Source organism: Eutrigla gurnardus, assembly GCF_963514095.1.
Source record: "Eutrigla gurnardus genome assembly, chromosome: 18".
Taxonomy (NCBI): domain Eukaryota; kingdom Metazoa; phylum Chordata; class Actinopteri; order Perciformes; family Triglidae; genus Eutrigla; species Eutrigla gurnardus.
Window position 1 is genome coordinate 4887865 of NC_139929.1, and position 26579 is coordinate 4914443.

Consider the following 26579-nt stretch of genomic DNA (forward strand, 5'->3'; position numbering starts at 1 on the left):
TTAAGTACCATCCACACAGAAACTCAAACTCATCTTTTGTCTTCGTAATCGCTCATTTGCTCCCCTGACAGCTGCCGGGACCTGAACTACAGGTTACAATGTACACTGCTGGTTCGGGCTTTTTTTTTTTGGCCCTTGGGCACACGATGTCCATCAAAAGGAGAGCAGGCTGACGAGGAAGCGTTACTAAGTTTTGGAGAAAATCTCACATGAATACATGAGGAATGAGTCATGAGATGTGATGTTTTCGCTCTGCCAACTGGTGAGGTTGCAGATCTTTTTTTATTCATCCAACTATGATCTGCTACAAAGCCTGAATCGCTGAGTCATGTTAGCAGGTGAAGTGACAGCGTCGTGTTTTAAGTACGTCGAGGACCTCGCCTCTCATCTCCCATTAAACTGGATGTACCGTCCGGAGGAAATATGAACCGATGACAGGCAGAAGAAGCCCGACTTTGTTCCCCTTCTCTCACCATCACCGCTCATTGCAGGCTGTTGAGTGATACTGATGCGTGGGCTTGTCTGCACAAGACATGACGGCGCTCAAACTTCTTCTTCAGAGAGAAGAAAAAGAAATAGAGGAGAATAACGATGTACCAACCTGAGCTGTGAGCGCTGTGGGCTGGAGATGAAGTCTTCGCCGGTCTCTCGCTGCAGTCAGAGGAACATTCATGAGAGTGGGATTTTTTATTTTGGTTGTGAATACAAACAAGTACTTTGAGGGGAGTGACTTTAGATGTATAGATGTATTAGTAGGAAAAAATACAACAAAGTATGATGGGGAAGGTTAAAAAATGACGTTAATGATGTTAACAAGCTGTTTGACTGCATTCACAGACTAACTGACAGAGCATACGTTAACACAGAGTCTCCAAATGCAAAGAGTTCATATGCAGCCAGATAAACCAAACATATCGGCCATTTTATCGAGAGCAAATGACTTCAATATCAACCTGTTTCCTCTTCCGTGTTTGATACAGCCATTAAAGAAGGGGATGCTTTATCTTTCCCGCTCCAGCTGGATAACCAGGCTTTTTTGTTTTAATTTGAGACTCCATTTCCCCTGATGCCTCACTTTTTTTCTCATTTTTTTTTCTTCCTATACTGCGATTGCTTACCTTAGTAGCTCCGTGGTGCCACTAGTGTTTGGCTCCTTTAAAAGTGCATGCTGAACAAGACCAGTCAAGCTGGCAATCTGTTGCTCCATAGCCTTCATTCGCACTCTGCAGAAACATCAGAAAATTCTACTTTCAACACGGAGGCCTATACTGGATGTTATGACAGCTGCCACTGGAGCACATGTTAGCTCAGACTGGACAACCGGAGGGCTGCAACAGAATCATCAACTCTTTTCAATTACCCCGCCATGAATGTTTTTTTTCTGTATTTCGTTGGATTACGCAACGAAGATGCAACTGATTTGCAATTATGTCCTAAAAAATGAGTCCAATAAAAAGTTTCTTGCTTCTTTGACTCTTTCCACAAAAAGAAAAAAAAAGTCCAAATGGAATAAACAAGACGGACGATCCACCCCCGAGGTCCCGGATCGAGGGTGTTCCAAGTCATATTGTTGTTTAAATAAAACACGAGTGTGTCGCCGAGTGGTGGGCGAATAGAGAGAATGAAAGGACAATTGAAAAAAAAAAAAAAAAAAAAAAAAAAACCCACACCGCCTTAAGAAAGCCAAGCACCACAGGGGTGAACAGGGGACCTTACACTGAGATTGCTTTGTAAGCCGAGAGGTCGGAAAAGAGGACAACTTTTTTTGTTTTCAGATGTCACCATTTGTCTTGAGGAAGGATGTGGGGGCCGAGGGGGTTTCAGCTGTGATGCCTAACCTCAGACTCACATGAATTCAATTCTATGACGGCGGTTTATCTTGAAAGGTGAGTACAGTACTTTCCCATTCTGTTTCCCAGGGCATTTCTAACGTTTTCTCTTTTTTGTTTTTGGACTGCCCAGGTGGTCCAGTCTGATCTGTTTGACTGATTAGGCCATTTAAAATACTTATTCAACCTGGTCAGTGTTTCTTGTTTGTTTTCCTAGGTGCGACCTCCCCGTCTAGTGAAACCACATTTGCCTGGCTAAGAGGCACACATCCCTCTTTCTATGTTTATGTGCTCTCAGTCACAGCGGATAAACCTAATCCAGGTACCGAAAATATCTGCTGGATTATCCAAAACTGAATAGACTCTGCAGAGGGGTTTGTTGTTGGAACAATAGTCACGGAGTAGAGTATAAAATATACGGTGGATTAGCAGAGGGGGGGCCTCCCGGTACTCGGCGGGGGTCTACGCGCTCTTTTAATAATCAACACTGTCAGCGCCAGAGTTCGGAGAGAGACTGTGAAAACAGCGGTCGGATAAGCAGAACTGGTTATATACACAAAAGCAAACCGATGCATAATCAGCTCTTGATGCTCGAGAACAGTGACAGGGAGGGTTATATTCTTCAGTCATGGAGGATGAAACCAGCAGCTCGTGGTTAGAGTGAAACTGGGATGCAGAGTTAGTCCATGCTCCCATGCAACGTCTCTTAATTCTATGTTTTTAAATATCCACCAGCCCCACCGCGTGTCGTCTGGTCCCCCCATTTGGTGCTTACCGTGTCTGATGCTCGTTGACGGCTACGATGGGCCCCTGGAGGTGACCCTGGAGGTCCGGAACCACAGGTGACCCCATGTTGTTCCGGGGCTTGGTCCCCGCCACCTCCTCCTTCCTGAAGGACTGGCGAACGGGCGAGCTCCTCTCCAAGGGGACGGCGTGAGGTGGAACGCCGTGAGGTGGAACGCCGTGAGGTGGAACGCCGTGAGGTGGAACGCCGTGAGGTGGAACACCGTGAGGAGGCCCGCCGTGACGAGGCCCGTCGTGGATGTCGATCATCCGCACCTCAGCCATCCGGTGAGGGGACGGGGGAGGGGTCTTGGAGCCCAGCGTAGGCAGCTGGCTGTTCCTGGACTTCTGCCTGTACAGAGAGGGGTGATCCATAGAGTCTGTAGGGCTGGGCCCGCCGTAAGAGCTCGTGGAGCGGATGGAGGCGCGGTGAAATCCCATGCCATGATCCGGACCGTCGAGCCCAGGATTAGGGTGCGCTCCGTGGGCCGTGGCCATGCCCATTCGTCCCTCTTGGAGCAAGTACGGGTCTGCATACAACCCCTCGCTCCCCCTGGCTAGACTGTGGCTTTTACTGGCCCTGTCCTCGTCTGGCTTGACGTCCCGTCTCTCCAGGATGGCGCTGGGACACGGCGAGATGGAGCGGGCCGGAGGGTTGGCGCTAGACAGCCGGTCCCTCGGGATGGTGGCGTTGCCGGGTATGGAGCCCTGCCGCGGGCCGAACGGGATTCTGGAGGGGGACGGGGGCATGGAGTGGGGAGACGGGGGGACGGCTCCCTGCATGGGGTGGTGTGGCGGGGGTCCCATGGGGGGCTGTCTCAGAGGGTGCGGGCCATCACGGCCGGCGTGCACCATCTCGCTGTGCATCTGTGAAAGCATACAGACATTATTAGACGCCGACACACGAACTGGAAGCGGTTTATTACTTCAAATGAAGTTCAAAGAGAGTTGGAAAGAAATCAATTGCAGAGTGGGTAAACTAGACGGCATACTTGTGCCCACTTGAAAGCGTCGGCGGCTGTTTATCTTGTGTAAATCCCATATTTCTGGACTGAAGCACCCTTGAAACAAAAACATCCATCTAACTCAGTTTAAACTGTTGCTTTGCAAAGAAAACACTGTCAGCTATTTCTCCAGAAAAAAAGCACTTCCAAGGCTACTATCCCCCCGATTACACCGCCTCCCTGGATGTTATACACACCAAGGCTTCATAAAACAATATCACACACGAACACGTTATTTCCTTGGATTGATTTTTTTTCTTCTCAGATTGCCGTCTTGCAGATAAGACCGGCGTTTCCAAGGAGAGGTTGTGTGTGCACCTCCACGACTAGATGGTTAATTTTCAACAGGATGTGTCTCGTTCAGTCTATTTAAAAACAGACAGCTAATCTCAGCCACTGTTCTTTAGCTCGACGGCCCATAAAGAACCCCCTTGAAGGCTCGCGTATAATAAACCCAGCCTCATTTAACTCCAGTGGCTTTGGAGGTTAATGGGAATACCGGTATATGAGCACTAAGGCTGTAGGTGGTAAAACTACAGAAAAAAAAAAAAACACAATAGAAGTAAAAGGAAGTCTGATTAATCTGGTGAGCCGCCTGCTGTGTGAAGTATTTAATTGTCTCGTAGCTACCGATATATCACACAGACTAGTGAGTCAAAACTTTAAACTACAGTAGCAGCTAATGGTGGCTAATATTAGCATATTATGTAATATAGAATGGGCTACTTAGTTGTAGTCCTATCATATTGCTTCTCATTCTTTAGAATAAAACTGTATTTAATCTGTATTTCTGTAATCTCTCCGTTTTGCCAGCAGACTACGCTTGTAGGTTGCTTTTTATTTTTTTTTTAAATCTTGAGCCGCTGCCAGGTGTTTTTCCACAGCAACACTCGAGCGTAACGACATCAGCTGCTCGTCACGACACGCTGAGGGAGGACGGACCAGGAGGGTTTCCTTCCATCTCATTCAAATCACCCGCAATACTCTAAACCTGGCATATTTCTCTCCAATAGATTTGCACTGAATTACTGGATGATTCCTAATTTTAGGGGACAGTTGTGGGATGCAGAATTGCATGGACGACAACAATATGCAAACTTTATCTCAGCTTGAGTCCATGTGGAAGTAAACAGTCCTCTGTGCTAGCTAGCCCAACTGAAAGACAGTGTGCAAACAGTAATATAACCCCGTGGATATGCGATACGCTCGGTATGATAATACTGAGCGTGTCATGCACCGAATCCAATCTGTCTTCCTTCCTGTCTCACCCTCTACCGCCATCAAACAAACAAGCAACTGTTCCTTCGAGGGATGACTCACAGGTCACACCTTCATGAGGAGAACAAGTCAAAACGTTCCTCTCTGCTCTTTTCTTTTCTTAGTGTTGCCTTTATTTATTTCATCCCAAGTGCCGATTACGGTTTAATACAGCAAAGGTGTGTGTGTGTGTGTGTGTGTGTGTGTGTGTGTCTGTGTGTGTGTGTGTGCACCAACTGGAAAACAACAACTGCTCAAAGTGTAACAAAGGGTTCAGGCTCGACTGTGATAACAAAAGGAGAGGGAAAAAAGAGTGCTGGCAGAGAAAGCACACGCAGCCTATAAATACGGCAGCAACAAGTCTGACCAAGCATCAAAGTATATAATAGGAAACCTGAGACGCAAAGAGCCCCTGCAGGCCGTCATCAAAACCTAATGACTTTCACTATCCAAAAGTACCACACGTATTAAAAAAAAGAAGAAGAAGAGTGGCCCTTCTTGGAGCAGGAATTTTGCCTCCGCAGCCCTAAATCACATCTCCGCCTGCTTCAGAACAGCCTCGTTTGAACACTTTGGGGCCAAAAGGCATAACTTGTCGATCCCAAACAGATGTTACACCTTTTGGAAGACTAACCGTTCTCAAAACAACCTCAAAAATAGAGCGACTTTACGAAAGCACGCGGTGTTTGTCTGCAAAACATGCACACGTTGCTGCTTTGAGACAAAACAGAGGAGTAAAAAGAGGAGCGTCGGGGAGAATGAAAAGGCAGCATCGGAAAAAAACATTTGGTTTGAGTTTGACCGACGGACTCTCCACCGCGCTCCTAAGCTCCTAATAATGAGAGGCAGCATGTCTGCTCGCGGACAGAGTCGCCTCCGTCTCCTGCCATGTTAAGAGATGATTCACAAACTGCAGAGCATGCACAGAGTGTGTCAGCACTTGAACATCCGATCCCACGGCTCACAGTGTTGGAAAGGAGATGCTAGCATCCGGAGAATGACGATAATTATGAGATAAAACAAGACAAATAAGGTGGATTGCCTGAAGGAGAAGAGATCACAAGATAGCCAATAACCAAACCTGTGTTTACTAAATACCTCCTCCAGACGTGTGTACATAACATGACGTTTGACAGCCACTATTGACTCTTCTATGAATAACAAATATACTGCTTTTGGCACGACACAAGAGTACGGATGAGTATTTATTTTTCTGCGATGAAAGGTGACGCAAGAGAAGCCTCTTTATTCTGACAGCCTGCTGCCTGCTCCGCATGTATCAAGTGACTTATCGGGTTTTCTGTGCAAGGCCCCCACGTCTGTCCACCTTAAATCAATTACCTGCAGATAAGACAGTTGTTTTCATAAGCGGAGACAGCTCTATTTGGCCGGGGCGCTTTGATCAATAACAGAGGTAACTGCAAATGATACTTTAAATCGGATCCGAGAACGCTGGCATTCCTGGAGAGCTCTCAACAGCCCAGACAGATACTAAGCACTCCCTCCCCAAGCCCCCCCAAATAGTGTTTGAACAGGTGTACAGCTCATTAAATTGTAGAATTTGCCCTTTCGCGTTGACTGCCAGAGTTTCTATTTCATTATTAAAAAAAGTGTAGCCAAGACCTTTTTTGTCTTTCCAAGCGTTCTTTAAAAGGCAAACAAATGAGAAATCTGTCTGAACTTTTACAGCCGCCAAGAAAACAAGAGTTCACAATGTCTATGTTTGTGTATGAGTGTGAAAATGTGTTGCCAATGTGTTTATGTGGGGATGAGAAGCATACACATCTTTGGATTAATGCAACACATTCGGTGTTGCATTACACGGTCTTACTCATTTCCTCTGCATGCCCCGCCCCCTTGCCAGTCATCCACCTGGCCTCCACACCCCACCAATCACTGCTTGTTAAACAATGACAGATCTACTCATGACAACAATCTTCCTTCCGCGTATCGCTGGATTTCACAATGTTTGCCCAAGAGACGTTGTAAAGTCGCCTCGCTTTTAATGCGTTTCAGTTCGTCCAGGTTTACTTTTCAGTCCCGTCGACTCACAGACGTTATAAGCTGCACAATTAATGATCTGCTCTTCCGCTTGCAACCCTTTTTCCTGCCCTTAGACTGTTTGAGCATCAGTCAGTCGGATCTTTTTTATTCGCTTCCCCTTGAAGGACCCCATCACAGAAAGCCAGCCGCAGCAAGTCGCTTGTCAGCAGCAGAGAATAAAAAGAATACGAAGCAAAAATAAAAAGCAGCACCTCAAAGTCATCCTGCCATCTGAACCGGGAGCTCTCAAAACCATCTCATCACTCCTTCAAACGTTACCAATTCCACTGTATACCGAAGTGACTCACGCAGTGTGTTGCAATGGGATTATAAACTGAGGTTAATGTAATTTTTTGCAGCATCACAACGGTGCCTGGAAATCAGCGGCTGGCGGAGAGGAGCGGCGGGTTAGATAAAGGGTCAGACGGATTAGAGGAGGAGGATTTGGGGAGGAACATTTGAGGAAAAGGGCTCTTCAGGGGCTTTAGTTTTGTTACATCAGCGGGAAACAAACATGTGGGAATCAGAACAAGAGAAAGAGATTAGAGCTGATAATGAGAGGGGGGTGGGGGGGAGGAACGAGCAAGGATAGTCATGAGATTTGAGTTTGACTGTCTAGAGTTGCACCACAGCATGCAGGCGAGGCCCCTGAGAGAACAATACAGGACCTGGTCTAAACAGATTAAGAAGAGGCAGGGGGGGGACATTCCTTCCCTTCACTGCAAACAGGATGTGAGAATGAGAAGAACTGGGCTTTCCCCCCCTTCAGCTGTTGCCGTTAACGAAACATCAGTGAAGCACTCACCCTGGCATCGCCGTTGGCAGGTCTGGGCCCGTGGCTGAACGCCTGCGCCGGGTCCTTGTGGTAGACCTTCAGGCAGGAGTGGTCCGTGATGTTCCTGTAGGGGGAAGAGGCGTCCCGTGGTAAGAAGGCAGCCCAGATATCGCCGTCGGACCGCGGCCGATCCTGCCGAAGCCTGAATCTGAGCCTCTGCTGCAGCCCCGCCAAGGGCACGTACCCCGACAGGGGCTCGGACAGCCCGCTCTCATACGACATTTCCTCTAAATCTGTAAATACTGTGTTGAAATGTGGCTCGACACACGGAAACGGGAGCTCTTTCTTGTTTGCTGGCCCCGCGCCTACTACGGCGTTGCACCCTGGACACCTGAACCAACCTTAAGGAATCACGAGACGAGATCTTTTACAGCCCTGATAAAGGATTAGTCACAAAGTACACAGTGCACTTGGGGCAGGCACTCTGAGAGAAAGAAATAGGGGCAAAGTTTCTTGTGTCTTTAAGAGTAATGTTTTTTTTGTTTTTTTTCCTGTCTGGACTCGACACATAAAATCTGCTGTATTATTGATGAGACGCGCTGGTGAATACCAAACCAGGGTAAAAGGAACAAGAAGAAAGCATCGTATATGAGTTAGTACGCTTGTAAATGGATGATACACTCGATGCACTTTGGAAACTACACTCTGAAAAAGCACAAAAAGACCTCAAGAAACAAAAAAAACATTGTTCAATTTTTCACCGGAGCCGCGAGGACAACAGGCGGGAATCCAAGTTTCAGTTTTGTTTGGGTACAATACATCAGAGGACTTCACCGCCTTCTTCCTACTAAAGTTTCAACGTGATGGGAAAAAAAGGAAGCGAAGGATTTTTCCTGGCTAGTGACACTTCCTGTGCAGGGGGGGTTTAAACAGGAAGTTCTCAGGGAAAGGGGAAAAGGAAAGGACCTTCAAAAAGAAGCCATTATGAACCTTGGATGCCCTGTTAAACGACAGTCCAGTGCATAGCCTGTACCGCCTGTCTTTTACCTGACGTCGGTGAGCTCGTAGTACACGTTCCTCATGTCGTCTTTGACGTAGACGGCGACGCTGGGCGACTCCAGCATCTTCATGGTGAGCTGCTGGCAGAAGGCACTGACGAACAGAGCTCGGATGGTGTCGATGCTGGTGATCTCGTTGGGCATGCGCAGCTGTTTGGTCTCGTCGCCGTACTGCAGGTAGAGCACACCTGCGGGGCCAGAAAGCAGGCGAGCGGGCCGATGAGTAAACTCCTCGAAATGAGGGAAAGCGTGACACATGACTAACACTGGAACAACTTGTTGTGTTCTTTTGAAGTTCACTTCATTGCAGGATTACATAAGACTTAAAACGGCCTCAAGTTCATGATCTAAATCTAAATGCCATGACCTTATTAATAAGATTAAAATGTGCACAATCCATTTCCACATCTTTCCACTGGTAAAGTAGGGGTGAGTATTGGCAAGAACCTCACGATACGTATCACGATACTTTGGTCACGATACGTATCACGATATCGCGATATAAATAAAGATGAAAACACAAGTACCTGTAAAAGTACATCAGATGATATTGATCAGAGGACAAATTGAGTCAAAACTATTTCATTCAAAACAGCCTCTCCATTTAATTAATTCCCATGAAATTCACTGGAATAAATATTGAAAATAAAATTTAAAAGGATAGAGTAGAGTATCGCGATATATTGCCGTATCGATATTTTTAGCCACTCCTATGTTAAAGCATTTATTTATACAATCAAACCATAGCAGCTCTTCAGTTTCTGAATATGTGGATGGGAAACTGTCCTTTAAAGCCCATTTATGAGTTTGAACTGAATGAACACTAACCCTAAATTGTTGCCCAAAGAATATCAAAGCATTTAAAATGATCAAAAATAACTTCTTTTTTTGTGTGGTGTAGAATTTCAGAAACATACTTGTCAGACATGTGGTATTGTGCTAAACCTGCCGCTGAGCTCCTGTTCATGTTACACATGTTTGAGAACAGCATGCTGTATATACCAGACACATGATTTGATGTTTAGAAAGCGAGTTGGGTGGAACAGCATCAAAAAGACCACAAGCCTCACCCTCTGAACCCTGGGTGTGGCTTCTGTACTGAGCTTTACCAAAACAGATGTCTGCCCCACGACATTTATGGACACGCCCACTCTGCACTTGTATAAACAATGCCAGGGAGGAAAAAAATCTATTTATATTCTCCGATTCTTTGCTCCAAACAGCATGGCTCAGCGTTTTAATGGAATTCTCTGTTTTGTGTCTTATTGCATGAGAATCGTCCCGCTTCACGTTAGATAAAAGACTCGTTGTAATACGCATAAGTCAGTTATTTCAATGTCACATTTCTGCAAATGGTTGGTTTTAAGGGAAAAGCAGGAATGATTCCACTTGGTGTAACCCCCATAAAAGGACATAGTCAATAAAAGCTGCCAGATGTCGGTGAAATATTATACAAGATCCTACATGCTCCGCGAGACGGGGTTAGACAGAGCGAGGGCAAATCCAGGAAATAAAAATTGCTGAGTCCATCATTGCTCTTTCTGGTCCGTCTGGGTTTCTGGGTAGCAACGCTTAGAAGAACTCCATCCCTCCGTTCCCCCTCCCGGGAGCTGTTATGTTAACAGTCGCTTTTCGCCCAGATGTCGGCAATTAAATGAGCTTGATGACGAGGCAGTACGCATAACGAAGATTCATTTATTTGCCACAACAAAAGTTTGAAAGGGTCTTTTTGTTTTTTTCTCGCCGAGAGTCGTGTTGCATTCCTGAGCGCCTGGTTTCACTCGGGGATTGGAAGCAAATGGCCAGTGGGTTTCCTGACCAAACGGGCACAGCAGACTGTCTGAGGAGTCTGCAAGAATTTTCCACATTTCTCCCAGACACACAAAAAAAAAATTATACGTTTAAACCAAGCGCAATCCTGAAAAACATCCTCCTGTGCCCGTTTATAATGCAAAGTTTATAATGCAACAAAAAAGCCATACAGGATAAATAAAGACAACACAGATGACGCCACTCTGGATGAAATCCGATACTCACATTAGAGGTTTTAAGGATTTCCTGCTCTGTAAAGTCGTATGACGCTCTGGAAAAGAAGCCCACGCGACAGCTCCTACCATACAGGCTACTGAGCCCCGAATGTCCGTTGGGACCCAGTGAGCTGTGTGTGTGTGTGTGTGTGTGTGTGTGTGTGCATGTGGGAGGGACACTGTAGTTAAGTGGTGCCCCCTTTTTCCTCTCCTCCCCCTTTATCACACCATAACCCCCCCACTGTCCCAACGCTCTGTCCTGATGTTTTTTGAGAGGCAAAAAAAACAAGAGAGTGAGCTGGTGTGTGTGTGTGTGTGTGTGTGTGTGTGTGTGTGTGTGTACATGCATGTGCGGTAAAGTTTCACATTTCTGCTTCCCCAAGCAAAAAGCCGCTGTGAAAAGCGTGGAAAACGGCACCCTATAGTGTCATTCATTTTCACTTTGGTCAAAGGAGCGCCATTCAGACGCTCTCCCTATTATCCGGGCAGCAGACGGCGTGCTGAGTCGTGAGCTGCTTCTGAAGACTCTCCGCTCAGACTCCACACTTTTTGGGTTTGGGGAACTTTCTCAAACTCTTTTTTTTTTTTTTTTTTTTCACCACTTTCTCAACCCCCAAAATGCAGCAGCCTAATTCCACGTGCGGATGCAAATGAAGCGCTCCCCCGCGTTGATAAGACGACCCATTTCTAATCCTGTCAATAACACGATGGCATATTGTGGATGGATTCCCTAATCTTTCACTGCGGAGGAAATGAATTCTAATTAAAAGGGAGCTGTGAGCTGAGGTGGAGAAAGGAAGGGAGGGAGGGAGGGAGGGAGGGAGAAGATAGATGGAGTGAGACGGGGAGGAAAAAAAGAGACTTGGACAAGGTGAAACGGTGAGATCACGCTGTGGTTGGGAGTTATTTCAGAAAGTTCTAAAGTTTGTGCCAGGATTACGCTAAAGGAGCTGCTAAATGCAGGTTATCGAAAGGGATTAACGTCAATTCACTTTCACCTCCGTCTATTCAGACAAATTAAGATTTCAGATAGAGTCTTTTTATTCTCACTAAGTTCTTAATAGACCGCATATATAAAGTTTTTTTAACTTTTGAACCGCCGTCACATACCGAGTGAGCGGTCCTTCGTCTGATTGGTCGATCGCACCACGGGGAGGCTGGCACGGACCCGGCTGCCGCGGGTGAAGCCTGTGGGTGCGTCGGCCTCAGACATGGTGTCCAACGAGTCCAGGGATAGGTGGTCCACCTGGTCGCCGACGCCGGGCTGCGGGCCGTGCTTTGGGCTTCTGCTCTGGAAGGGGAGTGGGGGGGGGGAGACGGTAAGAGTTAGACACATTATTGCACACACACAATGATACAGCACATGCAAGCACTTTCAAACACACACTTTGAGATGTGATGCAGTTAGAAAAACGTCTCCGCCGCTCCGGCAGCGTGAAAGCGTTCCGATTATTTGGCGAGCCGGAATAAAGCACCTTTGATGTCGAGCACTCGTGAAAAACCAGACGACTGCAGTCACGCAGAGCGGTTATTACTGATATATATATGACACTGCTCTGTCCCACACGAACATCACAGCAACCGGAACGCTACCGAGCATTTCATCTGCACCCGAAGGAGCCCGGGTCTTACAGCGAACGGCGTACAAAAGAGCTTTTCAATCAGTTTAAATCCTGTGATGACACACTGAAAAACATCAAACTGAAACCTACGATGTGGGGGACTAAAGAAGATGAATTTATTTATTTTTTACTGCTGATTAAGGATCACAAATCATGTCATCGAGACCCGAAGATGAGTTGGCTTTCCTGTAACTGGATCTACATGACACAGCATCCCCGAGCCAGCGCTACAATAAGACGATGTGTGACTACGGAGTCCATTGAGCTTTTGTGCGGCGCTGTAAGGCGATCTGCACCACATGGGGGTAAACCGGAGAGGTCAGGGAACACTGGGCTCTTTATGAGATGCTCTTCTTCCCTAGCGTTGGTGCTGTCGAGCTGATGCAGCTGGAGACACGAGGCCGGGTCCTGCAGGTGATCTGGAGCACACACCTGCATGCACATGTTGCTGCTGTTCTCTCTCACACACACACACACACACACACACACACACACACACATGCATGGAATAAAATAAAGAACTCAAGCATCTCATACTAAGTGCAGTTAACATTTGTGAGAGCTTTCATGGCCAGAACTGGTTTATCCTGGCAGCCAGACAAGTGTGCTTGGCAGGCACAGACAGGTCAGATGAGAAGAGGCACGAAGGTACGAGGGTGGGGAACAAGGTCACACGGCAGATGTTAGAGAGGATGCATGCATGCAACACACACACACACACACACACACACACACACACACAATGGCATGATGCAGATAAGATAGAAAATGCTGACTAACTCTGCGGGGCAATTGGATTTTCATCAAGTACCTCTGAATGTCAAGCTCAGAGTGAAGGGAGGAGAGCATGCCCTGCAAACACTGATGGGAGAGAAAAAAAAGGAGAGACGAAGAAAAGAAGAGAAAAAAAAAAACGCAAAATAGTGAAGTCTTGCCAACGAGAGAAAAAAAAGAGAAATGGCCATCAAACAAAACAGAGGAACCATGGAAACAAATCAATCAACAGAACACCAAAGGAAAGTGGAAAGAGGCTAAAAGGAGACGCTAACCTCACACAAGTATTACGTTTACATGGTAGAAGATGATTGGAGCTTAATGAGTACTGACATAGAGAGCATTAAAATCATTTCTCTTAAATATTTAAATTAATTACCACCATCAGTATTATGCAATATCCCTGGAGTATTTCCAAGCATCCCCATGTGATATTTGCCGAGTTATCGTATGCAGGCACGTACTGCATGTGACGACTTGACACAGCATGCAAAACTGCCGAGTCACCGCTCAACAACTCCTGTAATTCCCTTAAAATTTGCTTAGGCTGCAGCGCCCGCGGATTAAAAATACATGAATAAAAAAAAATAGTGCATGAATATGTTAATACATGACGATAATGACCTTTTATAACAGAAGGGTCACACGGAGTTGACGCGTCACCTGAAACCCGACATGTGTCGGGGAATATGAACCCCGGTCGCTGAATGATTTATGAGCGTATTGAATGGTGGCGGGTCCGAAAACAGCCCTCCCACGTTGTACTATCATCTCGATGCTACTGTGTCACCCTCGGGAATGTTGACTCACATCGGCTTCCTCCGTCACCTGCAGGTCGGGATCATGTCATGTGACTGGTCTGGCAGCAGTAATCTAATATTTTCCTGAAATACTTAAAGCGGAGGAGGAAAATCCTGCATCTTTAACTTGTAAAAATGTTTGCGTAACGAACACGTTTCACCAGTTTAGTGCACGAATAATTAATTTATTTTGAAAAACTAAAAGAAAACATCATAATATGATTCCACTGTCAGCTAATGTGCAGTTATATATATTTTTGTCCTTCCTGTCAGATTAGAAGAAGATAGAATAGGACTTTTATATGGAGCCAGGCTAGCTGTTTCCCCCCGTTTCAAGTCTTTATGCTAAGCTACGCTAACTGTCTCCCAGATCCAGCTTCATACTCATCATAATAAGATTTATGAGTGTGGTATTGAGCTATTGAAGCTCACACTACTCCACTCAAATGCCTGTGCATCCAAATTGTAGACTTTGAAGTACGCTTCATTTAAAGTGTTGCTTTCACATCTGACACGTTCAAATAGTCCCAACGCCACGGCTGGAGGAGGAGAACCGCACGGGGGGAAGAAGAGATGGTTCCAAGCGGAAGCAGTCACATTTAAAAGTGGAGGAAATTGCAAATGAGACCTTCTGCCTCCCAGTGGGAAGAGGTAATTAAGTTACAGCACTCCACACAGTCTACATCTGACAAATGAGGTGTCTCCTCCAAAGGTCAACAGTTTAGTTCAGATGAACTCCTCCGTCTCCCTCCCTCCCTCTCACTTTCTCGCACGCCGAGATCACCATTCTGACAATAGCTACGTCTGATACCGCACACCGGAAAGCCACTTCCTGTCCCCGCTAACCACTTCCCGCTTTCACGTCCAGATGTGAAAAACCGCAGGCCGACCTCTGATTCGCACCGTGAAAAAAAACCCTGCTTCAACCCGCTTGCACCTACAGTACATTCCACACCAGTGACCCCCCCCACCACCACCACCACCACCACGCAGCCTGGGATTCTGCCTTTTCAGCAGCGGCGGCTCCATCTCCACGCCACATTTGCTCTGACAGCCGTGATGAATGAGGAACTGAGATCCGGACGTTCGCTCATACACGGGAATATGACAAGTTATGGAGTCATGAAAAGAGCCCCTGGAGGAGAAACGCATCGGGAGAATAAATCTCCAAAGTGTCAGAGAAATCAAGAGATTGTCTGCTGCAAAGATGGCGGGGTCGGTGTTGTGAATCTCTGCAGCCGTGTCGGACGGTTGTTAGACAACTTTTGACAAATACTCATTATGATTCTAGCATGTTGGAGCAGGTTCCAGAAGAAATGTCTCATGTAATCGCTTGAATCGTGCGGCGAGGATGCAAAACTGCTTCACCCCGGCAAACATCGCCCTCGGGCCATCGAGCCCGAGGTCTTTAAGGTTTCTAGTAGTCTTGAACGCCGCTTGAAGCACTTTTCAAGCATGTCAAGGTGCATTTTCATGCTTTTCCAGCACCTTCCAGCTGTGGTAAACATACATATTTGTATATTTATATTCCAACCTTCAAATCTCATGTGAAAACATATCTATTCAGACAAGCCTCTCTTTAATTCAGTTGCTCCTCGTACACTGTTTTATTACGCTTTACTCGCTCTTATGAATGTTTGATTGATGCCCTAATTGTTTGATTTTGAGTGTTTAGAAAGGCGGCCATAAATAAAATGAATTATCATTCTTATTAATATGATTATACAATACAATACTCAGTATTCCGTCTACATATTATTGCACTTGTTCATCACATTAAATGAGATGTCCTGTAAACAACCAACGTGATGTTTGGAGACAGCTTTTTACAGAAGAGAGAACAGATAAAAAATATAATCACTGATTATTTTGATAATTTTTCATGCAAAAATGTCAGGAAACACTGTTTTCATTCCCTCAAATATGGAGATCTTCTTTTCTCTGTGTTATATCATATTTCATCACATAGACCATACATTTCAAGCACTTTATTCGAAATCCAAGCACTTTTCAAACCTTGAAAACACCACACTAAAAAGTGTTTTGAAGGATTTCCAGCACCCGTTTGACCCCCGTTTATATTAAATGGATGAATTAAAAAAGCAGTTGAAATGTGTGCTGCCTGTGTTTGAAAGAGAGGGCTACAAGGAGAGACTGAGGCCACGCATGGGTGAGTCAGGCCATTGTTCCAGAAAATCTGACCCGAACCCAGGACATCCTGAAAACCGTTTACGCAACAGCGGTCGGACAAACAGCACGCTGTCGTTATGAGGAAAGCTCAGGACTGCCTTCGCGTGTCGGCGGTCCCAAAATAGAAATTCAAATCACAACGCCATCTTTTCCCGGTACCTGAGCGTGCACGTAGAGCACGGGTGCCTTATTATTTCACACTAAAGGGACAATGTGCCACCATTTCACCGAGCAGGACGGATGATGTTATATCACCCGGCCCCCTGACAGACAGACAGGCTGACATGCGGCGTCGAGGCGGGCCGATTAAAGTCAATCATGATTGCAAACAATAATGCCTCCCCCTCCCCAACCAGAGCATCATGCACACCTGCTGCCCGCCTACACAAAGCCCACTGATTGGTGCCTCCTATCTTACATAACCAACAAAGTCCAGGTTATAACAGCTTTCTCATAATATAGCTTGGCTTTCATGGGTTGACAGAATTTTGGGAGATCTGTCTCAGGTCAAAAAAAAAGAAGAAAAAAAGCCAAAGATAAGATATCTCTGTGTTTATCTCCAGCCACCTCCAGGGTCCAGCTACAATAGCGTGCGTTCAGGCATCGTCTCTTATGTACACAGGGTGAACAAACACACACGACGCAGGTAACCAGAAAAACGAGTTCCAATGACTCATTCTATATCGTGAAAGAATGTAAACACGGCGGTGGAGGCGGAGGCTTGCGGTGTCGCTTTAAACACAAAAAAAACCCCAATGTTGTGATCACAGCTTCCAAATGTAAAGAGGCTCGAGGAAGAAACTGTAATTACCGTATATGTATGACAAACACGTAAACAGAAGACGGTGGCGATGTGGACTGTTAAGCCCTCACAGAATTCATGTTATACCACGTTAGAGCGCTGGGTTAATGGGGTATGCATTCAATTTTGTGTCCTTGTCCAACAGAAATGAAAGTCAGGCACAAACCTACAAAAGTTTTAATCATTACAAGTTTAAAAAGGCAATAAAATTCATTGCTTCTGCAGCAACTCTGAATGGTAAAGCCCTCCCCCGTCAATCAACAAGTCAGCGCCGAGTCCATATGCTGTCTGCGAGCAGACCATCATCCTTTGTCTCCCCCGGCCTTAATGACATTATACCGAAATCCCCCCTTAGTCATCCATTCCCATTCATCGCTACCGTACCCCGCTCTCCCTCCCGCCCTCCGACGCATTCCTCCTCTAATCCCTTCATCCAAATCCGCGGATGACCTTTTCAGAAAAACGGGCCTCGCTTGTTAATTAGTGCGTTAAGAGCAGATGATTTTTTTTGTGGGCGTGCGTTTGGAACAGCCCAGAAGTTGTGACGCCCACCAATCTTACAAAATGTACAATCAAAAGACAGACAATAACTGTAATAAAATATCACATCGGCATTAAAATGTAATCAGATCTGTCGTTCAGACCGCAACGCCTGCGTCTGTTGACCCGGCGCAGGAGGGGAGGCGAGATGACTATCTCTTCCTCCACTGACATTTGCAACAACTGAGGCACACCGTCCAATTGATTTCATCCACTCACGCACACACGAGTTAGTCACGGTTATCACCGGCAGACATCGCCCACTCCTCCCGAATTGGGAGAGGTTTACCAAAGTCAACCCCGCGTGTCCGTCACATATGTGATCTGAGCTTTTCTGGAGTTTGAAAAGTGGAGTCGTTATAGAAAACACTTTAAGTGGATCTCAAAAAAGCTTAAAATGTTGCATTTACCATATCAAACCGGTGGCGATCTCCTCCCGGCGGTGACTGGAAACACGAGTCACTTCCTCCGCTGTTATTTCAGCCCTTGTAGCGCTTGCTCTGTACAGCCGCTCCGTCCGACTCCCTTCCCTTTTCTGCTCTAACTCGCAGCAGATGCCCCCCCATCCAACACACACACACACACCGCCCCACAACTATCCAACTCCACAAAACACACACACACACGGCAGACAGCGGGAGGGAAAAGTCATTGTTTGTGCGTCTGCATTATGCATCCAATGTGCAAGGCAGAGATCGAGTTTTTGAGAATGGAGGGGGGGGGAAACATCTGCACAAAATGCTGCAGTCGAGTATTTCTGAGTGCGAAAAAAAATCTGATCCCTGAGACTGCTTTTAAAAAGTTTCCATTCAAAATATACATGTTATCTTAAAACGGCAGGTCCAACACTAATCCCCATGTCCAATCTCTGCTTCCATCTCGCTGGCCCTGGGCAGCGGCTGAAGACAGAAGGGGACGACACTCGTGTCCGGAGGAGATAAGACCCCCGCTCCACCTTAGGGAACCCCAGAGTCCATGAGATACACTCAGCAGGCCTCACACAGCCGGCATACCAATGCTAAAATATCCCTCGTTTTGGATTCTGAGCGCATATTTTACGCTTAAGATCGTTGGAATAATTACAGGAAGAGCAATTTGTGTTGCGGTGCATTAACTTAGTATTGACAGGTTGCCGTGTTGCGGTTTTTGAGCCACGCATCGGAGTCGAGGCGTTACACGAGACTGCAGGTCCAGACTTGGAACGAGAGCGGCGGACCAACTAGTCTAGCATGCAATGATTTGCACACATTAAGCCTCCTCACTCGCCGCGTCTCTCCTACCAAACAAATACGTGCAAAACTATTTGCCAATGGGGATGCAGGACCGCGATCTGTCGAGACTTGTTTCTTAAAAAATCACTTCAACGCGAGTGCATTTAATGTCTCCGAACACTTACAGCATCCCAGAATAATGCAATAAATGTTTGATTAACTCACGCACGCACACCCACGCAGGATCCCTTTGTAATGAAACACAAAGAGCACCCATCTATATATATATATATATATATATATACACACACGTGGACTAAGCCGTGCTCATATTTCCGATGGCCTTTTTATTTGACACGTCCTCACATGAACCGCCTCCAGAGAGAGTCTCTCCTGGGGGGAAAGAAGAAAATCGCCTTCCAGGTCTAATTTGAGCCTCTCTGGGTGCATATCTGAGAATGTGTGTGTGTGTGTGTGTGTGTGTGTGCGGCTCAGAAGTTGTGGTCACCGAAAACAAAGAGGGCTTTCTTCTCTCCGGAGAAACCGGAGTCCCGCATCCTCCACGACATCATGTAAACGCACATACTGATCTAATGCCATCAAAGGGGGCAGGATTCTCGTCCCGCACCTTTATTTGACGATAACGTAACGCCCGGTTTTAAACCACAGTATTTTGTCAAAGTCTCCTTTTTGTCGTCCCCTGAAACCAGCCCCGATAATGGCTCTGCTATCCATGCCTAATTAACAAGACGCTGAAGACCACATACATTCCTCCACTGAGCTGAAGATTTATTATACCAGCTCTCTCCAAGAGGAGTTTATCTATGAGCCTGTGTGTAAAAAAAAAAAAAAAGTCAGATAATCAGTAGTAAACGGAAGTTTTAATCTAACTTGATGGATAGCATTCAACGTTTCTATTATGTAAACTCTGTCAGCTACAGTTTATTTTGTCCTTGAAGGATAAATTATGACTATTTTCTATGGTTATCTGTTTTTTTCCCTCAATGATGGACTTATTTTTTACCTCTGATACAATAAGAAACACTGCTTACACACACACACACACACACACACACACAGTCCTCTCAGCTCCATCCACATGTGATAAAGCCATGGACCCACTGATGCTGACCTGACCTGGTTGCTTAGCGACCATGTGAACACCGTGTCAAGTAGCAAACCAAACCAAACGTGGCAAGGGATACGAATACTTTAAACACGAGCCTAGAGTTGAGGTAGATTACGACCCGAGGAGGAGGTGCTGTGATGAACTGCAGCGCATGCTTCACTCCTGTCAAATAATCTGATTTATTACCGATTCCATTAGCTGCCGATGCCTGACATACATATACTTTCCCACTGTATACTTACTCATATTCCAGGTGTTCCCTGTCGCCTGTGTCATCTTGTTTAGTGAAAACCCTGTTCTATCTGTTGAAAGTGTATTTTAAACATTTAGAAAAGCAGGTCAGACTTTGAGCTGCCATCCGTCCCACACCAACGCTCCACCCTTTTGTCTCCACCGAGGAGGCGGAGGGAACGACTGGAAATAAAGGAATATAAAAGCACGGGAGATCAAAAATAAGGTTCGAGGCCAGATGCTTGGAGCCGGTCCTCTGTGTCTGATTTGCTCTTTTGAAGTGAGGCTCATACCTTTTGGCCCAAGGTGGAGGCCAGATGTCAGGCTGCATGCAAAGACTTGCAAAACCACAAAAAAAAGAGGTATAGATAGAGAAAAACAACACTGGATCCAGAGGTCATTACACTCACAATAAATGAAAAGATGTGAACAGGTGTGCCTGCAGCCATTAAAATGAAAATATTCTCAAACTGGAGCTGCAACACCAAAACAGCGGAGATGTTGTGTGCATTAGATTGATGACTCAGCAAAGTAAACAAGTTCCTCAAGTCTAATGAGGGACTAGATGTAGTCTAGTGCCTCCTTCAAGTACCAAACAACCAGAAATGACCAACCAAGCAGGTGAATGATGGGAAAAGTGACATTTGAGGGTTGAGAGCTTGCAGGCAACTGGCAATGCAACTAATCTCACAGTATGAGGTGGCAGACTGTATTTACATCATTTATAGCCATATATAGTCCTAATATTATTGCATTAAAAGCCTTACATGTGTTTTCCCCCCAGCACTATGCTGGTGTAGTTAGCAACATAACTCTGCTTCAGCAACAGCCAAGATGATAAAAAAAAGAAAGAAAAAAAGTCAAGGAATGTTCCTCAGGCTGTAACTACAGTATTGACAAACTCGCTTAATTGCACCCATAGGAATGTAAGGTCAAGGAGGTCGGAGGACTTTTCACCTCCGTTCTCCGCAAACCTGTCAAGAAAAAGTGAACGTTTTAAGGAATCCCGGTAACGACGCGCCTGTGGAGACAACTCCCCGACTCCTGTTGTCTTCTAAAGCTGCAGAGCCGTACGACTGGAAAAAAAGAGCTCAGACCTGATTAGCTGGTCCGATTAACACGCTGGCGTTGCGTTTGTGTGTAAAATTCTGTCTGGCTTGACTCATTATCAGCAGTGATCAGAGGCAGGTCCATCAGGGCCTTCTGTCAGAGAGGCTTAACCCCCCCCCCCCCCCCTCCCCATCGCCTCCACCACACTCTGGCTCAGACGTGGCCTTGGCGCCGCTCCCTGGACCACTTGTCCTCTCAGTTGGGGGTGCTGCACCCCTAAAACACCCCCCTCCCCCCCACATTAACTGGCAGGCCGGTGCATGCCCGTCATTAACCTCGTGGTGCTTGTTTGTGTTAGCTCTCAAAGTGTCACTTCATGCAGAGGTGGCAGATGCTATTTGAAGAAAGCAGCTCCCGACGGTCAGCGGAGGAAGGTCGGGTGATTGAAAACAGATGTTTTCGCCGCAGACCTGCCGCACACAAGTGTCCGATTGTGTGATTTCAGACACAAGGTGCAATAAAGGCCTTTGACAAAGAGGTCTTTTGTGAGCGGGCATAAATGTTTCAGTGTGCACGTGTGCTGCTTAGCAGATCACCTCGACTCTTACTGCGTGATCGCGGTGCCAGGAGCAGAAAGACAATGAGTGATTCTATTTTCTTACTTTTTTGACGTTTAAACGGGAGCAACACTCCCCACCGAAAAACTCCCTCGCTGTGTCTTTGTGTCTTTGATCGCATCTCTTGCAGGGAGGTAATGCATGCTCCGAGCCGGCGTTATCTAGCCGACCTTGGTTCTGCGGAGCCAGAGTGTAGCGTGGCCAGGAACCCACAGAGAGAAGTATGCGGGGGATCGGCCCGATGTTGCAAACGCCTCGAAGAGACTGGGAGGGAGAGTTTGCAGCATATTTACTGTGTATGAAAGACGCATGAGCTGCATGTACGTGGCTTTGTTCAACATGAATCAGTGGGAGGATGCCATCTTATTTGTGTTGTTGCTAAATGAAGCAGTTTAATGTGATCTTTTGCGATCCTTTTTCCAATGTGTTTTTCTTTTTTTTGTTCCCATGAAGTATATTTATGTCGTTATATAAAGATGAGACATTAACGCAAGTTTATTATCATCATCATCAGCCCACTTTTCCTCTATAACTCCTTTATTAAAAAAACCCTTTTAACATTAAAGAAGCTTTGACTTTGATGGATAAATAAATATGAACATAAACAATACAGTACTTCCACGGTACTTTGCCAGCAATAACCCGACAACATGATGTATTAGAAGACAGTTATCTGCGACGGATCGTGTTTAATGGAGACAAAAACAAAACATCATAAACGTCAGTATGCGTTAAAATGATGTGCTTTCAATTTCAAGGTCTGCATGGCACGTTGGACCAAAAAACGTGAGTTGACGGCCGAAAGATTTTCACCCAAAAAAATGTACTTTTTAAGTTGAAATGTCTGGAGCAAATATAAGATATACAAACATACGATATAAGACAGTTTTTCCTCATCTTTCCTGCACTAGAATCTGATTCTCGCTCTTATTGGAGCAGAGAGAAACACCTGACACATCCCGCTTACACACTGAACCACATTCTGGAGGCGAAGAACACCTGTCAGAACAAATCACTGGAAAACAGTTAACCTATTTTGACACACGCACTGCTACTGTTGCTCCCGTCAGCCGACGGATTATCACAGTTTGGGGGAGGGGAGGGGAGGTGGTGTGACAGACCTGTCTGTCTCTCTGGTAACCACAGCTGTATACATGGACGCTCCACTCTGCAGAGAAACCAGGGGGCCTCGCGAGTCACAGCTCATCACACACAGACACTCGGGCAGAAGAAAGGACATTTCCGTGAGCGTTTATGTGTCTGTGATCGGTCGAGCAGTTCAGTTCGTGAAGAGAGGGAGAGAGGGAGAGAGACGGATGAGAGGATGGGTGGCGGTCAGGCCCGGCAGAATATTATCCCATCTCCCTTGGGTGGGATCCAGGTCTTTGCAGGCCCGATGAGCAGAGGAGGAAATTAAACCACTCGCTTTTGTTGTGGGTTTAAAGATCAGAGGAGGAGACGGGGAAGAACCGAGGGGTTCCTTATATAAGGCTCAGCCAGTCAGTGTGTGTGTGTGTGTGTGTGTGTGTGTGGACTGGGGTCATCCTCCTTTCAAGACCGAAGCGATATCATCTTCCCGACCTCCACTTGACCTTGATGCATCCCCGCCCTTCTGTAACTCAAACCTCCGGAGACAATTCTTTCCCACCTCCGAAGCGTGCATTGTTGCCACTGAGGTGGTTTTTCCTGTACGGTCAGCACTTTCTAACATACCTGCGTGAGAACCTTCGTCTCACATCATCTATCAGCTGCTTGACTTGTTTTCTTGCTGCTTTTCCCCCCCTCCCTCAAAGCAAATTACACCTCCCCGGGCCTCTAGATGACTAATTCCTCAAGTAGCATATCAAATTTGTTTTGTTTCATTTCACTTTTCCTGCCGTCTGCATGAGCGGTGAGCGATCACGTTCATCCTGACATCCTGAATTAGATTACGCCAGACGAGCTCCTCAGTCAGTCGTTTTTTCATTAATCAGCGCGGCGTTCATTTGCCAGAGACTCAAGCTCAAACCGGTCCGCTGTCTCTGACAGCATCTTGTATCTTCTTTCCCCCCCCCCGATAGAATTCAAGAGCCATCACCGCTCAACATCTCGCTCCCAGTCCCAACATCTGAATAACACATGAGGGGGTTTCATCCCCCCCCCAAAAAATCTATTTTAACAGTGCCATGTCATTTTTTATCTCCCTTCTCTTGTTTAAGTGTTTTAACAGCTGAGGAAGGAAGTTCAAAAAGCTAAATAATGACATTGTTTTTCTCTTGACAGCAACCCCTTCTAATAAATGATCTATAACCCAAGAAAAGACAATAGCCATCCTCTGGCTGCATGCACTGAACAAATCAAGCAATAAAATGCAATATATTAGCATTAAATACCAGCAAAAAAACAAAGAAAGCCTCCACAGTCAATTGAAATGAGTCAATACAACAAAAACAGAAGAATTTGAGGGTGAAAATGCAGCATAAGTTAATAAATCGTGGCTACTCGATCCATTTAGATTGCAAAAGTGAAACAAACTAAAATGGACTTAATTCGAGACATTTGGTGAAACAATCCTTCATTCCAACATGACGCCATTGCTGAACATGTAAAGTAGCAGCGACATGATCAGTCAGAATGGACCGCCTGTTTCCAGAACATCGATATCTTGCAAGATACGTTGTTATAACGACTCGTTCTCTTTGTAATTACGCCGAGAACGCTGCAGGTTGGGTGATTATTACACCTTCTGGCTGCACGGCGTCCATCGAACTCAACGGTCGGTCAACTTTGTTGCAACTTTGCAGCACCTGACAGCGTGCACGCCTCTGCAGCGCACTACTGCACGTTTATTATGCGTAAAAGGCGCAACAATCCATTCGTTATAAAGGCGCGCAATGCTGCCTTCGATGTCGGGTTAAAAACAAAAAGAACAGCAAAGTTTGCGATAGTTTCCTACCTTTTCCTGTCTGTGTGTTTGTTTTGCTTCTTCCCGGGGCTGAAGGCGTCGATGTGACAAGTTTATTCCGCCTGCGTGAAAACTTTCCTCGTATTCCTCCGCGGAGCCATGTCCGCCCCCCCACACACACTCACACACACTCACGGTCTTCAGACCCGACGCCTAGTCCTGCAGAGCTCGCTCTCTCTCTCTCTCACGCGGCTCCGCTCCGGCAGGCATCTACACGTAAACTGAGCCCCTCCAGCGGTGACATCACGAGTCGCCATGGCAACTCTGACTCCACCCTCAGTCCAGAGCTGACTCTACCTGTCTGACTACCTCAAGCTCACACAGCAAAGTGTTCCCCCTCCACTTTCTAACAACAACAACACACACAGATAGATGAAATAATGCACGTGCACACTCGGATCTCTCACGCACGCGCGCGCAGTTGATAGGTTTTTTTGCAGTAGCATAACACAGCATCCCCCGCTGGCTGATATTACCAATGCAAATGGAGTTCACGATCAGCACCTCGTGGTAAAAAAGAAGAAGAAGGGTTCACTTTGCATGCGTGCAGGCTGTGTGGGCTGGTCTGAGAACAGCACACGAAATCCCTCTCCACAATGCCTGGAGCTCCCCTGTGGCTCGCTGCCAGTCTCACCATTACCTCGATTGTTTTGGCTACAAAGCCAACCTGCCCCTCCCTTTTGTCTCCTCTGACCCAGAGCAAACAAACCAGACAATGACCAGGTGAGCCAAATGTCGTGGCTCCCTCTTTGTCATCCTCCTCCTCCTCCCCCTCCCCATCCACTTACTCGACTTCAAAAAGCCCTTTTACTCAGTAAAAACACTAGTATACACCAACGAGAATACGGAGAAGAGTCTGAATCTACAAGCGTGGTGATTAGAAGCGTAAGGACAATTCAAATGAACCACGTAACCGTTTCACAGCAGCTGTGGGAGGGGAAGACGACAGACAGATTTATAGGATAGACTTCACATTTAACCCCCGCGGCGAAAAGAAGAGAGAGGAGGAAATAGTTTTGCTGCAATGTCTGCAGAGGATAATAACAATACATCAGTGTGACCGTGTGAGAGAGTAGAGCGAGGGCACGTTAAGCACTATTTATCTGGTCATTTCAACCGCCATCGCTCTTTTATGTTTGCCGTCGTGGTAAAGAAGTAGTTTGATATATTTGGGAAATGTGTGCATTTGCTTTCTGCGGAGAGTTGGACAAGAAGATGGACACCAGTGTCAAAGGTCGATATGTAGCTTAGCACAAAGACTGGAAAAAGCTAGCGTGATGTCGTCCATTAAGGCAACAAAAAAGGTATTTCCCAAAATTCCTTTAATAAACATTTGAATTGCCAAATGTAGGACAAATTCATTCAAATTAAAATGTACTAAATTACAAAATTATGGTAAATATAGCTGCTGCAGTTGGTAATAAAGTGACAATAAAAATATATTACAGATTTTTGTCTGCCAAACCACAAACTGTGTGAAATAAGACAACCAAGCCAGTTTTCTGTCAGCTGCCTGAATCAGAAAACACATCATTCAACAACCTTCCTGTGCCACATGCAGCCTCATTAGAATAAACCGCCTCCCACCTGAGTGACTTGTCAACTACCTTTTCCAATCGCCAGCCAATCAGAGCAGACTGGGCTTTTTTTTTCAGGAGAGCACCTTAAAGGGACAGGCACTATTTTTAACGTCACTGAGCCGGAGCAACAAAACATAAAACACAACTTTAACAAATGATCACTGTATGAATAGCTGGCCAGGTATCACACAGACTTAAAAATAAAAGATTTATAAGACATATCCAATAAAAACTACTGCTTCTATCTGGAAAAACGGTGGATTGTGGGTTGGAAAAAAACAAAAACAATGCACTGAAAGATGCTCCATAGAGC

The 26579-nt window shown here is 46.0% G+C and overlaps 1 protein-coding gene across 13 annotated transcripts in view; it reads right to left on the bottom strand.

The window, feature by feature from the left end:
- kiaa1217 (KIAA1217 ortholog) overlaps window positions 1-26579 on the bottom strand; it is a 91521-nt gene that overhangs the window by 12058 nt on the left and 52884 nt on the right. For 10 of the 13 annotated variants that reach the window (XM_084033447.1, XM_084033449.1, XM_084033444.1 and 7 more), the window contains exons 3-8: window positions 11887-12067; window positions 8739-8937; window positions 7722-7815; window positions 2605-3479; window positions 1119-1223; window positions 602-651 (exon numbers count right to left, since the gene is read on the bottom strand). In XM_084033447.1, coding sequence (XP_083889573.1) covers window positions 602-651; window positions 1119-1223; window positions 2605-3479; window positions 7722-7815; window positions 8739-8937; window positions 11887-12067 — 1504 coding nt within the window. Of the gene's footprint in view, window positions 1-601; window positions 652-1118; window positions 1224-2604; window positions 3480-7721; window positions 7816-8738; window positions 8938-11886; window positions 12068-13178; window positions 13263-24677; window positions 24832-26579 lie in introns of those variants that run through there. The other 3 variants (XM_084033439.1, XM_084033438.1, XM_084033443.1) reach the window with 3 other exon arrangements.